The 15,993-nt window shown below is 42.1% G+C and overlaps 2 protein-coding genes across 2 annotated transcripts; one reads left to right on the top strand and one right to left on the bottom strand.

Annotated features, from left to right (window-relative positions):
- Positions 1-72: 72 nt before the first annotated feature.
- sytl2b (synaptotagmin-like 2b) lies at positions 73-6,304 on the top strand. The gene is made up of 11 exons (XM_055148074.1): positions 73-888; positions 2,559-2,663; positions 2,723-2,773; positions 2,837-2,928; positions 3,036-3,205; positions 3,366-3,468; positions 3,563-3,724; positions 4,471-4,555; positions 4,656-4,758; positions 4,828-5,033; positions 5,848-6,304. Exons 1-11 carry the CDS (start codon positions 378-380, stop codon positions 5,994-5,996), a joined length of 1,737 nt encoding a protein of 578 aa, XP_055004049.1. The 5' UTR covers positions 73-377; the 3' UTR covers positions 5,997-6,304.
- A 181-nt stretch (positions 6,305-6,485) lies between these two features.
- Positions 6,486-9,140, bottom strand: LOC110163729 (zona pellucida-like domain-containing protein 1). The gene is made up of 10 exons (XM_055147925.1): positions 9,128-9,140; positions 8,930-9,048; positions 8,633-8,856; positions 8,379-8,563; positions 8,231-8,303; positions 7,757-7,854; positions 7,592-7,672; positions 7,245-7,416; positions 7,036-7,159; positions 6,486-6,959 (listed from the first exon to the last, which is right to left on the bottom strand). The coding sequence occupies exons 2-10, from the start codon at positions 9,030-9,032 to the stop codon at positions 6,826-6,828; spliced, it is 1,194 nt and encodes a 397-aa protein (XP_055003900.1). The 5' UTR covers positions 9,033-9,048; positions 9,128-9,140; the 3' UTR covers positions 6,486-6,825.
- Between the last annotated feature and the right edge of the window lie 6,853 nt (positions 9,141-15,993).

The following is a 15,993-nucleotide window of genomic DNA, read 5'->3' as shown; positions in this document are numbered from 1 at the left end:
TGCAGTTAATTGGGAAGGACTCTGATAGTGAGGAGGAGAACAGACCCCTGCAACTCTTAAGTGGGGTTCAGTCGAATCAAAAGGCGGAAAAGACATCTCCATGTTTGGGCCGAAGGCAGTTCAACTCTTTGCGTGAGTTCTGGGATGAGGCCTTGTCAGACTCCAAATCATTTACATCAGACAAAATTAGGAGCCCCAAATGTAAAGAGCTGCCATTACATGAAAACAAATGCGGTGATCCAGAGGTTAACAATGAAAAACCCAGCTCTAGACCACCCCCTCCTCCTTACAGACCAAGGTTGACATCGGACAAGCAGACTGGGTCAAGACTGGAAAGTAAAGCCAACCACTTAAATAATCACTCTACACCAGATACTATGTGCCAAAGAGAGGTAAGAAGAAGCTCCAAAGACTCTGGAAAAGTGCCTAAAACCAGAAAGGACAGTTGTAGCCCTTCCAGCAGTCGTATGAACTCATTTCGTAGGGCAAAAAGCATGTTTTCACTCAGTACTGATGAAACTGATCAGATTCAAATCGACGTAAGCCCTGTTCACTCTCACAGCAGGAAGCAGCGGGCCAATACTGAGAAGGGGCCTGGTCTGAGGAGACAATCTGAGGACACAGAGACACTGACTCCTCGTGCACGGGCATTTGTGCCCACAGACTACAGGCACTATTTAGGCATGACTGAGAAGAGCAGTGCCCATACCTCTACGACTCTACCAAGCAAATGGTCAAAAGAGGTCAAAGTGGACTATGATAGTAGCAGAAGAGGAAGCAAGACACAACAGCACCCCCTATCCCCCAACTACACTAATTCTGACACCTTCCACGAGTCCCTGTGCAATGCATCAGAATCCAGACCCAGCTCCAGGCTCAGTTCAAATAGTGAGTATCCTGCATTCTTTTGGCACCATATTACATAATAGTTTTTGTTTTTTTTAAGCGTAAATTCACAAAACAATTAACAGCACATGCTTTTCTTAATCTTTATAATTGGCCTGTGTGACATTATCCAAACAGATTACATAATAAACAAATTGGGCTATGCGTGCAGTTATGAGTCACAAAGTGTTATTTTGTTGTTCTAAGTGATCCAACTGACACTTACTTAAGATAAGTCAAAGAACTCTTGTTACAGTGATATGACATGCTTATTTACAATTGCATAAGTTGAAGGTAAAATTGAACTTCTGATGGAAAGTCTGTTGTTTGAAGATGCTTTGCTCTTCAATATCCCATAAAATGTATCTATCTCCATGGGCATAAGCCAGTGACGCTAGAAAGCCATGTTACAAGTCAGATCAGTGGAGGTGACCTCAATCACAGTAAAAAAGAAATAAAAACTCACAGAAGTAATTCCAAAACAGATAAGTATAATGTATACTGTGAAAGTTCCAAAGTTGCAAAGAAAAGTCCGTGGGACTAGCGGCTGGCAGAAAAGTACACAGTAAAGAAGTTTCAAATTTAACTAAATTAAACAACAAAGCTAGACCCTTTTTCATAGCAACTATTGCAGTGTCAAAGTTAAACCCAGTACTGCAGTAAAATTACACAAGTCATCTATAACTCAAGTCTTGTGTGACATAAGGTGTGATGAGGCCCTGTCAGAACTAGTCTAAAACAAACATATTGTTTGATATGATCACGCTGCTATTGTTTGAATGACATACTGAGTTTGCTATCTACCCATAATACTGTATCCTGTTATCTCTGTTCGTAAAGGTTTCTGTAAATAAATTGAGAACTGGCATTAAGCTCACTATGTTTATTTTGTGGGCTGGGTACTTTGTATATCAAAGTCTATATGAACAAGGAAGTATTGAAATAATGACACTATTTTTGGTCTTACAAATTAGTTAAAGTAAGTTAATACAGAATTACTAAGACTAGCTTCAGTTGTATCAATACTAACACAAAAGTGTTATCAAGACGAATAAAATCAGCTCCAGTTCAGTCAAAGTCTAAATCAACTTGGAAACAATAACTGTCAATCCCTATCTAAATGTGCTGAAGGTTTGTTTTAATCATACCTAAAATGTTGACTATTTTAGGCTGACTTCTTTACATCAATAGCAGCACAGCAAACTTTAAATAAAAATCTGCTCTAACCTTGGGCACATTTATGATGCCCATTAAAGGGCCCAAATTATGTGATTTTATGATCTATATTATAATCTCGTTTCCTCAGCACAAACATTCCTGGAGTTGTGTTTTGTTTCATTCACACATGCACATTTTACTGAACTAAAAGTAAAGGGTAGCTTTTAACTTGAAAACTACTGTTTCATGACACCACAAAGTGGAACAGAGCATTTTGAACTTTGAAGATGTAGACAGGCTAATAAATGAATGAATGAAACTAAACACAACTCTGTTTTTGATGATGTACCAACATGGCTCAAGAGTAAATTTAGCATATCTAGGCCTTGATTGTGCAATAATGTGCAATATTTTCAAATAAATAAATGAATAAATAGATAAACTAAGTCCAAGTGAAACAAAGGATAATAATGACCTGTAGTACATTATACACTGTCCATTCTATTGATGCACAGGGGAAAATGACGACAGCCCTGTGAAGCGTGCACTGAGGAGAGCTGAAGCACGTCCCAAAAATCTGGCTAAAAGTCTTGAGGACATCACTGCAGCATCCACTCCACGTAAGTAGTACTTCTTATTCTTTTTATTTAAAGATAATAAACTTAAGGTTTGTGTACAGGTTCCGAAAGGAGGCAGGAGCTGTCTGTAGACCAAAGATCCAGCAGTGATGGTATGCTCTCTGTTAGTTATTTTCTTACCAAGACCATTTTGATCATGTGCTCATCTGCTTCAGGATCCTCTCTGCCTTCCCCCCTGTCATCTTTATATATGGACCCTGAACACACGAAGAAGATGAGCAAGTCTGTCCCCTTTTTACAGAACGAGGTACAACTCCGTTTAAGTGTGAATGCTGGCCCAAAACAATGCAACTGTTTTCTGTTACTGCCAAAATAAGTTCAAATTCTGCTCTAAAGTTTCTCCTGTGGTCCTAGTTAAGTGGAAGTGTGATGACCATATACAGTGGAGACTATGGGAGTGTAGAAGTGCAGGGGACTATCCATTTCTCCATTCACTATGTGCAGAAGCTCAGAGAGTTTCACATCTTTGTGGCTCAGTGCAAAGACTTGGCTCCTGTTGACCCCAAGAGAGGTCGTTCTGATCCGTGAGTGCTCTGACTGCAAGAATCTGCTTTGATTATCACTTAATATAAATAACAACTGAAAATATAAAAAATATAAAATACTGTTTCACACTAAGCCTAGTTTCCCTGCATGTAAAACTAAAACTAATGCATTTGAATTTTGTATCAATTTTTTTCTAAGGTATGTCAAAAGTTACCTGGTTCCAGACAAGGCTAATCTAGGAAAGAGAAAAACATCAGTGAAAAAGAAGACACTTAATCCAACATTCAATGAAATCCTCAGAGTAAGCATCAAATTTTCTGTCACCTTTTGTATTATGGACATATACATTGTAAAGTATAGAACTTTGTCTATTTTTAATCTTTTTTTTTCATCAGTATCGTGTTCGTATGGAGTATCTCAGAACACAGACCTTAATTCTCTCTGTTTGGCATCATGACACTTTTGGTAAGAATAGTTTTCTGGGTGAAATAGACGTGGATCTCTCCAAGTGGGACTTTGACCACACCCAGATGAACTACTTAGCTCTAAAGGCCCGGGTAAGAATAGTATCCGCCCTTACGCACACACACAAGACAAGCTGCATAATTTCTTTTCTCATCAAAATAATAGAGGGCTTCTTAGTATAGGGCTCAGACAGCTCAGTTCCTAGAGTTAACTTGAGATGGTTATATCACATGCACAAGACTTATATAACAAATGCTACACACACACACACAAAAAAAACTTCTTTCCCATGAGTGCAGTCTTTTTCTAATCTCTAACATTATAAATGTTACATTGTAAACAAGTAAATGTGAAATGCATTATGCTTTAATACTGTATCATAAAAATAACCACTGGTACAATACACTTAAGACTCTATGCCTGCCATTTATTCTTGCCTTTATGCAGTCGTAGTCCCTTACTACATAATTACACTACATAAAGGTTTTGTAGCCTTGTAGTTTTCCTCTACTTACACAGTGTTATATTTTATTATTTTTACATCTTTGTTTTTTAGCTCTATTCCAAGTTTATGCAGATATTCTAGTTAAATGTGTATTTAACTATTCAAGTTAAATGTGTATGTGGATTTAAGTGTATTTTAATTGTAACTATTTATCTTTATATTTATTTCTCTTCTCCTGCTGCTTTTGTACCATTTTCCATTATGAGACAAATAATGAGAGCTAAATAGTGTTCAGCTACCTTATGGTTGCACAACAGAAATATTGGCTTACACCATAGCACCTGTTTACCCAATACACTGCACTTGTTACTATTTTTTGTCTTGCCTTTTCAGACTTATCCTACTCTGACACCTCCTAACTGCAGAGGGGAGATGAGGATTGCCATACGTTATGTGCCACAGAATGGCCAAAGCGATGGTCTGTTCAATTTTAGACCTTTTTTAAATGTATTATTTTTAAGCTAATTTTATGTACACAGCAAAATTGTTATGGAAGGTCTCGTGGTGTTGTTTTAAAGGTTTAGCCAGAGTTGGTCCTAACAGTGGAGAGATTCACATTTGGGTGAAAGAGTGCAAGAATCTTCCAATGATCCGAGCCACTATTGATCCTTATGTTAAGTGGTATGAAAATCAGCTGTACATACATGCATTTATTGTATGTCTTTTATACTAATACATGTGTTTCTGCAGCTTTGTTCTGCCAGACACGAGCAAAAAGAGCCGTCAGAAGACTCGTATTCTCCGTGGCACAGCTGACCCAGTGTTTAACCACACCATGGTGTATGATGGCATCAGGCAAGCTGACCTAACAGAGGCCTGCGTCGAGCTCACGGTTCTGGACAGGGACAGACTGGCCACCAACCTACTGGGCGGACTGAGACTAGGAGCAGGAACAGGTAACCATCTATAGTCTGATAAATGTACTGTGCTGTAATAAAAACACTAAAAGGTGCATTGTGTAACTTTTAAGGTGGAGGGTCTTCTACCTTCTTGTCTCCATGGAAATTATATTATTACTTTGTCTAGAATGTTCCACAGTACAGACTGAACCTATCACAAGGGAGACAAGCAAGTTACAGCATTGCTCTACATTACAAATCAGATCTGTGAAGAGTCGCTCCTGTTCACAGAAGGAATTACAGAAACATGGATAAAAGTGATATAAATATGTTTAATGTCATACCATGAAACATTCCAAGGAAAGCAATAACATCTCCATGGAGACAAGCAGGTAGCGGGCCCTCCACCAGAAAAGTTTGGCAGTGCACCTAACCGTTAATCGAGAAGTTACAAAATCTGAATTACTGGTCATTAAGGCAAATGAAGGTGTAGTTATTATAATGTGTAACCAAAAAGGGAAGTTCACTATATCATTTAATTCAAGCTTTATTTCAGAAAAGATCTGTAAAAAGGTATGTATCAGCTGACAAACAAAGTCCTTTGTTTGCCAGAGTTCAAATCCAGGGTTTGACACCAAAAGTTTGTATATGCTCAAAAATTCACAGTACTCAGGGGACAAGCACTAATCTTCATCTGTACCACTTACTAGGTTAGGTTGTTTTCAAATCCCATAGGATCTATTTCAGGGAAAACCATGAAAGACCACAGGGCTGTTACAGATTTCCAGGGAAAATGATGTTAGCACAGACAAGTCAAACTGGGAAATGCCAGAATACACTGCACATGAAAAGTTTGCATTGTGCTCTATAGGCAGAAGTTATGGGTCTCTGGTGGATTGGATGGACTCCACAGCGTATGAGGTGGCTCTGTGGGACCGCATGATGGCTTCTCCGAATGAATGGGTCGAGGATGTACTTCCCTTGCGATGGCTCCACTCTACAAAAACTACTTCTAAATAGATTTTCATTTATGGAAGCCTGAACACACAATACAACTTATCTTATTTGTATATTGAACATTTTAATCTAATTTTAAAATTCACCATCCACCTTTTGAAACAGCGCTTAGTTATTATGCTGCAGTATACCAGTTAGTTTGGTATAAATGTACACTACATATGCACACCTTTGACAGAGCTCATATCTTTACTGACACACATATTTAGAATTCTAAACGTGTAAAAGATAATAAACATGCTGGAAATTCACAGTATTGTTTTGTGACTCTAACTGCTTATATCTTTACGTTTTAACCTCACTTTTTCATTAAAGGCAGTGTGACCAAAAAACAGTGTCTTCATATTCTCTAAATATTTAGTGTATGTAACATTTGAGCTGTACCCTATGTTGAGTCTAATACAAATATTATGGTGTTCATTTAGCACCATCTAGAGGATCTCTTTGGAAGAACGACACAAAACACAAGAATAATTTTAAAGTAGTACCGTTTATTTTATCATTTGGATTAAACTTTTGTGCAAATACATGTCATTTTCGTAATCAAAACAGGGCAGCCTCACACATGCTCAAAAATCAGAAAACATGCTGCAGTTAATTAACATGACATCCTTTCACCAATAATACTTTCATGCATTATAATACAAACAACTGGCAAAACGCAAACCTTTTGGCTGATTGATTACATTAATAACAACCTTTAATTACTGACAGATCACCTGTAGCCTTAGATGATGTCAGTGAATCCTACTGTCCCTTATTATCCCTGAAGCTTTGGTTAAAATACACTGCTGCCCTCAGAGCAGATTCTGGGTCCTGTCCTGTAGCGCGATTAGTGCCTAAGTTTATGTCGGAGGGTCCATGTGAAGTAAGCCCCCATCATCACCAAGAGCACGGAGAGGAGGGCTACGCACACTATCACTGCCACCACGGGGCTGCTGTACTCTAACTTTTCCACCACACCTGCTGTGTAACACAAAGCCATTACACAATGTTTTATGACATACATGAAGTTTCACAAACGACAAGAGCGGGTTGGTACCTTTATTACCCTGGCCATTTACAAGAGCTGGGGTGGGTAGCTTGCCCACAAGAATTTCCGATGAGGTGATTGTAGCACTATCCTCTCCTTCTGTCGCTCTTCTTCTCCTGTTACCTGGACAGGTCTGCTCAGAGATAAGGCAAACACACGTTAGTATATCAAGTAAATTGTACAGTTGCCTAATAATGACCGATGAAGTTGTGACTCACGGGTAACATGCTCGCACACATGGACACGTTACAGAGTCTCGCGATGCAGTGCAGGTAGAATCTGGACACCGTCATGTTTTTGTGCTGCACAAATCGAAAGGCCTCAAATACAAATGACGCTTTCTGAGAGATTCCATTCTCAAGCACTTTTGTCTGAGGATCCTGGTTACAGCTGATTTGGTAAAAGAACAAGTTAGAGTATTAATGAAGTAGTGACTAAGCAGAATTAATCTTAATCAATTTTCTCATTCCGAATTTAAGTCTTTGGTCATTTTTTATGAAGGCTACTAAAGGTGTAGTTATTATGAAATATTACCATAAAATACAAGTGTTGAGATACAACTTACCCAATAAAAAGGTCATAACCTGGTGTACTATCAGGATACAAACCGACTGTCGCAAAGCATCGGTCAAGCAGCACGTTAAATCTGTCAACACCAAGAGACTGGGTTTGGATTCTGAGGACACTGAAGCTGAAGTACTACTGAAATATATACAGCATTCCCACAAACCTGTCTGACAGATTGCTAGCACTAACTTGGACATAAATTTGTTCTTTTAGGCCAAGTCCTGTTGTCGGAATAATAAGAGGTTTAAGGAAGTCTGGACCCTGTAAATTAAAATTAAATTAAATTAAAAAACATCTGCATATGTCAGGAGTTTTTGTGAGAGTTGGGTTGTTACATTTACATTTTATTGTGTAACTTTTTAAAGACATTTATTGGGGATACATTTTGAAGAGATGTGTGTTTTTTAGTGTCACTCCCTCGGATAAGGGTTAATTTTGAGTGGTATATTCTTTTAAAATCCCAGATTTTGTTCATTATTTAATGTTGTCCTTTCAATTATATTAACTTCAAATTACAAATCAGATGTTACGTTCTGACAGTTTGTCATAGCATTATTCTCAGAAGCAATGTGACTGTCATTTGAGTAGTTATATTTTAAGGCATAATCTAAAAGTGAAACATAAAAGCAGGCCTTACGTTGAATAACCCCATCGTCAGAGTGCTGATAAAACTTCCATTGTTGTCAGTTATGGCGAGGCTGACTCCAGCTCTAAAAGAGAGGAAGCTTCAGTTAATCTATGTTGTTCTGTTTTCTCTGTAGCAGATTTGGGTTGAGGATACTCACACGGCCATCTCGGTGTTATTGAGCACATACTGCAAGGGGTACTGGCATGAGTACATGTAGGTTAGCTGTGATCGGTAGGTGATCATACCAGGAGTAGGGTCAAACGACTCCACCCTCCCTGAGATGTTCACGTGCTGAATACTGGAAAACTGTGAAAAGTCTCCACTCCCAACAACATCAAAGATCTGTTGATAGACACAGTGTCAAAACCACTCATTTGTGGAGATCTGCATTTGTAAGTTCTGTTCCAATACCCGGAACACATTGTTGCAGGAAGAAAGAGACTGTTGATTTATGGAGAATTTGAATTTTAACACCGGGGGGGTGGTAGTGAAGTCTGGTGTCCCTTTACACTCAGTGTTGGTCTGCCCATTGAGAATCATCAGAGTCTCGTTGTAGTTGGCATTGTAAATGGGGCAAAGCAAGATGCGCAGGTCCATAGACTCCGTTCCACAGACCACCTTAATGTCAGAGTTTTCTGTCAAGTCAAAAACATACAAAATTAGATCAAATACAACATATGAAACTTACATAGTTTAAGGATTATATACCCGGGGATCTGTTTGTATCGCTTGTGCTACAAGACGCTGGGATAGTTTGAGCATCTGTTTTTATAATTAGGAAAAGTAGACACGTAAAGATGATCACCTTCATGGTTGCTGGCTAAAACCTGTAAGAAAACAAATAAGAAAACTAACTTGGTATTGGCAGAGTCCAAATTGTTCAAATAACACAAAAATTCTACTCACCAGAAAGTAGAAATATTGATCTGTGTGATGCTGATGTGACAGAGCGCATGGCTTTTATACAGCGCCTGGAAGGGTCAGGAGGGGCTCTAAGCAGACAATACTGTAATCAGATCTGAGCCTTTTCATGGCACAGCAAAGCAGCACTTCAGTACAAAACACAAATATAATAACATTGATAAAAGCTATATTGTTGATAGTTATATGTGTATTTTTCTTTTTTTTAGTTTTATATATTATATATATTTATTTCAAGCTGATCTCAACTATACAATATTGTGGAATTGGTGTAAATATTATAAAGCTTTTCTCTGCTCTGATTATGCGTATAAAATGGCCTACTTATATTTCATTAAAGGGTTAGATTTTTAAATGAAAGTCATTGCAATCTTTTAGTCCCAACAGCACTAGTTTTGTGTGTGTGTGTTTAGAGTTAATCTACATAGACATGACGTAAACTTTGTTACTAGAAACCAAACATAATTCCACAAATGTAGGTTTATGGGTGGAAATGATTTTACTGAATGGTAAAACTTGTTTATTGTTATTTTTGGGAAAAGTTGCTTAGGAAACAGCAGCGTACACAGGGCTGGATCAGAGATCTTATCAAAATCATTGTCTTTAAAAATCCTTTCTGAGATAAATGTTCCTCCTTGTCTGTGGTGAATGCAACTTTTGTAATAGATCTGTTTTTGTTATGGCCTTGGGGTGGAAGGTGTAAATAGTCATTTTGCGGACTTGTTTTGTAAAGTGCAAATAAAAGACACACCTATTTGAGAGAAATCCCTGGTCTTTTGTGCATCATCATGACGCCTATGGTCCCAGAAGAACAGAACCACAATGCAACAGGAGGACACTGCATGGAAACACTGCCTGATGGATTACCGTTGGAGTATCCTGTGTCAAATGCCAGTTATAATCTCCTTTGTCCGCTAAAATAAGCACTTGTGATTTCAGAGCAATAATCTGAACATGGACTTGTACATATAGTCACCTTTGGGAAAGCCTGTGCAAGAGTCTAGAACAGGCCCCATGTCAGATTTGGGTCAAGACTCGTCCATCCAAAACGTGGATGTCTCAGCTGTCAGAGAGGAGAGGGCTTTGGGTTCAGGGGCTTCAGTGATTGCTCTGTTCACTGGTTAAGCTGCAAACCAGAGCAACTGGTTAGGTCACAACAAAGACCTGGAAGAATTCCATCTCAGTCACTAGAGGCATTGTTAGACTGATCCTACAAAAAAAATCTAATTGTTATTAGTTTATTATTAGTAGTAGTAGTAGCAGTAGTTTATTTGGTCATTTTGCAGCACTACAAAAAACATATGACTACCACCCCGTGGATCATGACTGAAAGGGTTTAGGCTGAAGCAAAAGGTACATGCCTAACCCTGTTAAACAATGACAGAATTCCAAGAAAGAAAAGCAGCATATGAACAGCAAGTTTGCAAATTTTACAATTTCACTTACAACGTACTGTTTATATAAGTGACAAAATAAAAACAAACAAAATTCAATGCATTGTTCATTAATTCCAGGGCTCTATATTTTCCAAAACATAATGCTTTATACCCCTTTTTAAAGGCTTCTATAGTTTTTTTTTTTTAATCATCATTCAGGTTATTCCATATACAAACCCCTCTAACAGAAATACAATAACTTTTTTTTTTTAGCTTTTATCTTTATTTTTTAAAAGTTGCCTGTTGTTCTAAGATTATACTGACTCTCGGCTTGAAAAACTCCTGTATATGATTATGACTATAGGCCTCGTACATCACTATAGCTGTACTCATGTCAACAAGATCAAAAAACTAAGTATTTTTTATCTTAACAAAAAGAGGATTTGTTGATGCATAGTAATTTGCTTGATTAATAATCCTTCCTGACAACCTTTTTTTGGAGTAAAAAAGTGTATTGATATTAGATTTACAAATATTATAACACAGTAGTTTAAGTATGGAAGGAATAGACTGTAATGCAGTAAGGAAAGGGGATTTTGAAGAGACTTTTCATTTTACTCATTATGGTAACAATTGTAGCAAATTTTCTCTGAATTATACTTATTTGCATTTTCCAGCTAAGTTTTTCATCAATATGATTTCCCAAGACCTTATTAACTTATTTGGATGAGAAAGTTGTTAATGGACACACATGAGACACAATATTTTTGGTTAAGTTCAGTCCATGCAGATCCATGTAAGAGTAAAGTCAGTATTAGTGTGTTGTTCAAGGACACACCAACCGGAGCTGGGATTGCTAAGAGAACAACATTTTGACTCAACTCCAACTCAACATGCATGTGTCTGTACTAGTCTGTTCAAACCATGTTCAGTCTGACCCAATATAACACTAATCAAAATTTCAGTTTCCTTGAAATCAGCAACTGCCAAATTTCAGATGGGAGAAAGAGTAGATCAACATCTTGCATAATGGTGCATGTTCATAACGTATGACAAAAAGGGGATTCCCGTGGATCATTTGACAGTGTATGTTTTTCCAGTGGGGCCCATACTATGTGTTTAGATTACTAAGTTAAACCAGATAAACAAGTTCCCAACTAAAGTGTTCAAATGATACTCCTCAGAATCTCATATAATATGGATTTTGCAGTACAGTAAAGACACTATATGTGATTATTTGGTCCTGAAACTTGTGCAGATTTTGATTTTGCATATGTTTTTTGTTTGTTTGTTTGTTTGTTTGTTTGCAGGTAATACCATCTTTTAAGCATATTTTGGTCTTACAATTTGACATGTAGATCCCATTTGGATTTAGTTAACTTCCAGTCCACACATCAGAACAAAGACGTTCTTTAAAGAGCTCATATTACGCAATTTCATGATCTATGTTAAAATGTTGTTTCCTCGTCAAAAACATACCTGGAATTGTGTTTTGTTTCCTTCACACATTTAACACACAAACCCTGTATATTTATTATAGAGTCCTTCTCTCAAACAGAAAAAAATCCACCTTGTGATGTCATGTGTATGTTTTTGTTCAGGTAACACCATCCTAACATGGCTTAAATCTCACAAGAATATATTTTGTGTAATATAGGACTTTGCTTCCAGTGTAAATAAGTATAAATATTTGGATGAAAGTGCCTTGTTTAACTCATTTAACATATTTTCCCACTATATAATAGTATAAGTGCTGGCAGGTGACCTTATTTTAGAACTACTTTCAACTACTCTACATGTACAATACAGTAACTCTAACTACCTTTTTGTGACAGTATCTCTTCCTATCACTAATATGAAATGTGTAAGGGGTATTAAATGATGAGTTTAACGGGACAATATGTTCTTTCAGTCTGCACAGTTATAATAACACCATGTCCCGCTAGGATAGTATTATGAAAGGCAGTTTTAAGGTGGAGCTCCGTTATTTAAGGTTACTTTAGAAGAGAATCAAGCAACACTTCAAATGGAAATCAAATACCAGGCTTGTTATAACATTTAATTATGAGATGGTGACCCATTCAGAGAGAAATTTGACCTGTTCTACTTTGACCTCATGATACAGATTTTCTTGTCAAATCTGCTGTGGAAAAGATATCAGTGAAGGTTTTTTTTTAAAGTTTCAGAATACATGCATGTGAAGGCTGATCACTCTATCCTTAGTAGAGGCTGTGTTTGATTATTAACTTCATGTGATAACAATACCCCTCCTTGAACCGTCACCTTATCGTGGTGGAGGGGTTTGAGTGCCCGAATGATCCCAGGAGCTATGTTGTCGGGGGCTTCATGCCCCTGGTAGGGTCACCCAAGGCAAACAGGTCCGGGGGGACGGGTCAGACGAAGAACGGTTCAGAAGTCCCTATGATGAGTGTACCAGCAAGGCCAGTTACGTCGCCCGGATTGGCGTCACCGGGGCCTCACCCTGGAGCCAGGCCTGGGGTGGGTGCTCAAAGGCAAGCGTCTGGTGGCCGAGCCTCCCCCCACGGGGCTCGGCCGGGCTTAGCCCGAAGGAGCGACGTGGGGCCGTCCTCACGTGGGCCCACCACCCGCGGGAGGATCCATATGGGGCCGGTGCAGAGAGATCTGGGCAGCAGTCGACGGCGGGGGCCTCGGCGACCAGATCTCCGGACATGGAGACTAGCTCTGGGGACATGGAATGTCACCTCGCTGGGGGGTAAGGAGCCTGAGCTTGTGCGGGAGGTTGAGCGTTACCGACTAGATATAGTCGGCCTCACCTCCACGCACCGTTTGGGCTCTGGAACCCAACTCCTTGAGAGGGGCTGGACTCTCCATTTCTCTGGCGTTGGCCGCGGGGAGCGGCGGCGGGCTGGTGTGGGCTCATTGCCTCACAGCTCAGTCGCTGTGAGTTGGAGTTCACCCCGGTGAACGAGAGGGTCGCGTCCCTGCGCCGCCGTGCGAACAGCAGTGCAGAGTACCTGGCCTTCTTGGAGTCCTTGGGAGGGGTACTAGACAGTGCACCGACCGGGGACTCCGTTGTTCTCCTGGGGGACTTCAACGCCCACGTGGGCAACGACAGTGACACTTGGAGAGGGGTGATTGGGAGGAACGGCCTCCCTGATCTGAACCCGAGCGGTGTTTTGTTATTGGACTTCTGTGCCAGTCACAGTTTGTCCATAACAAACACCATGTTCGAGCACAAGGGTGTCCATAAGTGCACGTGGCACCAGGACACCCTAGGCCGGAGGTCGATGATCGACTTTGTAGTCGTGTCATCTGATCTCCGGCCGCGTGTCTTGGACACTCGGGTGAAGAGAGGGGCTGAGCTGTCAACTGATCACCACCTGGTCGTGAGTTGGGTTCGCTGGCGGAGGAGGAAGCCGGAAAGACCTGGCCTGACCTGTTGGGAACGTCTGGCGGAGCCCTCTGTCAGAGGGACCTTCAACTCGCACCTCCGGGAGGACTTCTCCCGGATTCCGGGGGAGGCCGGAGATATGGAGTCCGAGTGGGCTTCATTCTCAGCCTCTATTGTCGATGCGGCTTGGAGCTGTGGGCGTAAGGTCTGTGGTGCCTGTCGCGGCGGCAATCCCCGAACCCGGTGGTGGACACAGGAAGTAAGGGATGCCGTCAGGCAGAAGAAGGAGTCCTATCGGGCCTTGTTGGCTCGGGGGACTCCTGAGGCAGCTGACGGGTACCGGCGGGCCAAGCGTGCTGCAGCCCGTGTGGTCGCGGAGGCAAAAACTCGGAGCTGGGAGGAGTTCGGGGAGGCCATGGAGAAGGACTATCGGACGGCCTCAAAGAGATTCTGGCAAACCGTCCGGCGCCTCAGGAGGGGGAAAGCAGTTCTTCACCAACACTGTTTACAGTGCGGGGGGAGAGCTGTTGACCTCGACTGGGGACGTTGTCCGGCGGTGGAAGGAATACTTTGAGGATCTCCTCAATCCCACCGTCACGTCCTCCGAGGAGGAGGCCGAGGCTGGGGACTCGGAGGCGGACTCGTCCATCACCCTGGCCGAAGTCACTGAGGTGGTTGGCAAGCTCCTTGGTGGCAAGGCTCCGGGGTTGGATGAGATCCGCCCTGAGTACCTGAAGTCTCTGGATGTTGTGGGGCTGTCTTGGCTGACACGCCTCTTCAACATCGCGTGGCGGTCGGGGACAGTACCTCTGGACTGGCAAACCGGGGTGGTGGTCCCTCTGTATAAGAAGGGGGACCGGAGGGTGTGTTCTAACTATAGGGGGATCACACTCCTCAGCCTTCCCGGTAAGGTCTATTCCAGGGTACTGGAGAGGAGAATCCGGCCGATAGTCGAACCTCGGATTCAGGAGGAGCAGTGTGGTTTTCGTCCTGGCCGTGGAACACTGGACCAGCTCTACACTCTCCATCGGGTGCTCGAGGGTTCATGGGAGTTTGCCCAACCAGTCCACATGTGCTTTGTGGATCTGGAGAAGGCATTCGACCGTGTCCCTCGTGGTGTCCTGTGGGGGGTGCTCTGGGAGTATGGGGTCCGGGGCCCTTTGCTAAGGGCTGTCCGGTCCCTGTATGACCGGAGCAGGAGCTGTGTTCGCATTGCCGGCAGTAAGTCAGACCTGTTCCCGGTGCATGTTGGACTCCGCCAGGGCTGCCCTTTGTCACCGGTTCTGTTCATTGTGTTTATGGACAGAATTTCTAGGCGCAGTCAGGGGCCGGACGGGGTCCGGTTTGGGGACCACAGGATTTCATCTCTGCTGTTTGCGGACGATGTTGTTCTGTTGGCTCCATTGAACCAGGACCTGCAATGTGCACTGGGGCGGTTTGCAGCCGAGTGTGAAGCGGCTGGGATGAAGATCAGCTCTTCCAAGTCCGAGGCCATGGTTCTCAACCGGAAAAAGGTGGCTTGCCCTCTCCGGGTGGGTGGAGAGTCTTTGCCTCAAGTGGAGGAGTTCAAGTATCTCGGGGTCTTGTTCACGAGTGAGGGAAGGACGGAACGTGAGATTGACAGGCGGATCGGTGCAGCTTCGGCAGTGATGCGGTCGCTGTATTGGACCGTTGTGGTGAAGAGGGAGCTGAGTCGAAAGGCGAAGCTCTCGATTTACCGGTCAGTCTTCGTTCCTACTCTCACCTATGGTCATGAGCTCTGGGTAGTGACCGAAAGGACGAGATCGCGGATACAAGCGCTCGAAATGAGTTTCCTCCGCAGGGTGGCTGGGCGCTCCCTTAGAGATAGGGTGAGGAGCTCAGTCACACGGGAGGAGCTCGGAGTAGAGCCGCTGCTCCTCCACGTCGAGAGGAGCCAGTTGAGGTGGCTCGGGCATCTGTTCCGGATGCCTCCTGGTCGCCTCCCTCGGGAGGTGTTCCGGGCTTGTCCCACCGGGAGGAGGCCACAGGGAAGACCCAGGACACGCTGGAGGGACTATGTCTCTCGGCTGGCCTGGGAACGCCTCGGGGTCCCCCTGGAGGAGCTGGAGGACGTGTCTGGG

Source organism: Boleophthalmus pectinirostris, unplaced genomic scaffold, assembly GCF_026225935.1.
Source record: "Boleophthalmus pectinirostris isolate CB_2022bp ecotype Guang Dong unplaced genomic scaffold, ASM2622593v1 HiC_scaffold_9, whole genome shotgun sequence".
NCBI lineage: Eukaryota > Metazoa > Chordata > Actinopteri > Gobiiformes > Gobiidae > Boleophthalmus > Boleophthalmus pectinirostris.
The sequence above is the reverse complement of the archived record's forward strand: the minus strand, read 5'-3'. Positions and strand labels throughout refer to the sequence as shown.

Excerpts from the sequence above, each read along its gene's own strand:
- sytl2b (XM_055148074.1), top strand. The coding sequence starts at position 378 with ATGTGCCAAAGAGAGGTAAGAAGAAGCTCCAAAGACTCTGGAAAAGTG. Across the intron at positions 889-2,558 it reads CTCCAGGCTCAGTTCAAATA|GGGAAAATGACGACAGCCCT; the intron begins GTGAGTATCCTG and ends ATTGATGCACAG. Across the intron at positions 3,469-3,562 it reads CATTCAATGAAATCCTCAGA|TATCGTGTTCGTATGGAGTA; the intron begins GTAAGCATCAAA and ends TTTTTTCATCAG.
- LOC110163729 (XM_055147925.1), bottom strand. The coding sequence starts at position 9,032 with ATGAAGGTGATCATCTTTACGTGTCTACTTTTCCTAATTATAAAAACA. Across the intron at positions 8,564-8,632 it reads CCTGCAACAATGTGTTCCGG|ATCTTTGATGTTGTTGGGAG; the intron begins GTATTGGAACAG and ends GTCTATCAACAG. Across the intron at positions 8,304-8,378 it reads AATAACACCGAGATGGCCGT|AGCTGGAGTCAGCCTCGCCA; the intron begins GTGAGTATCCTC and ends CCTCTCTTTTAG.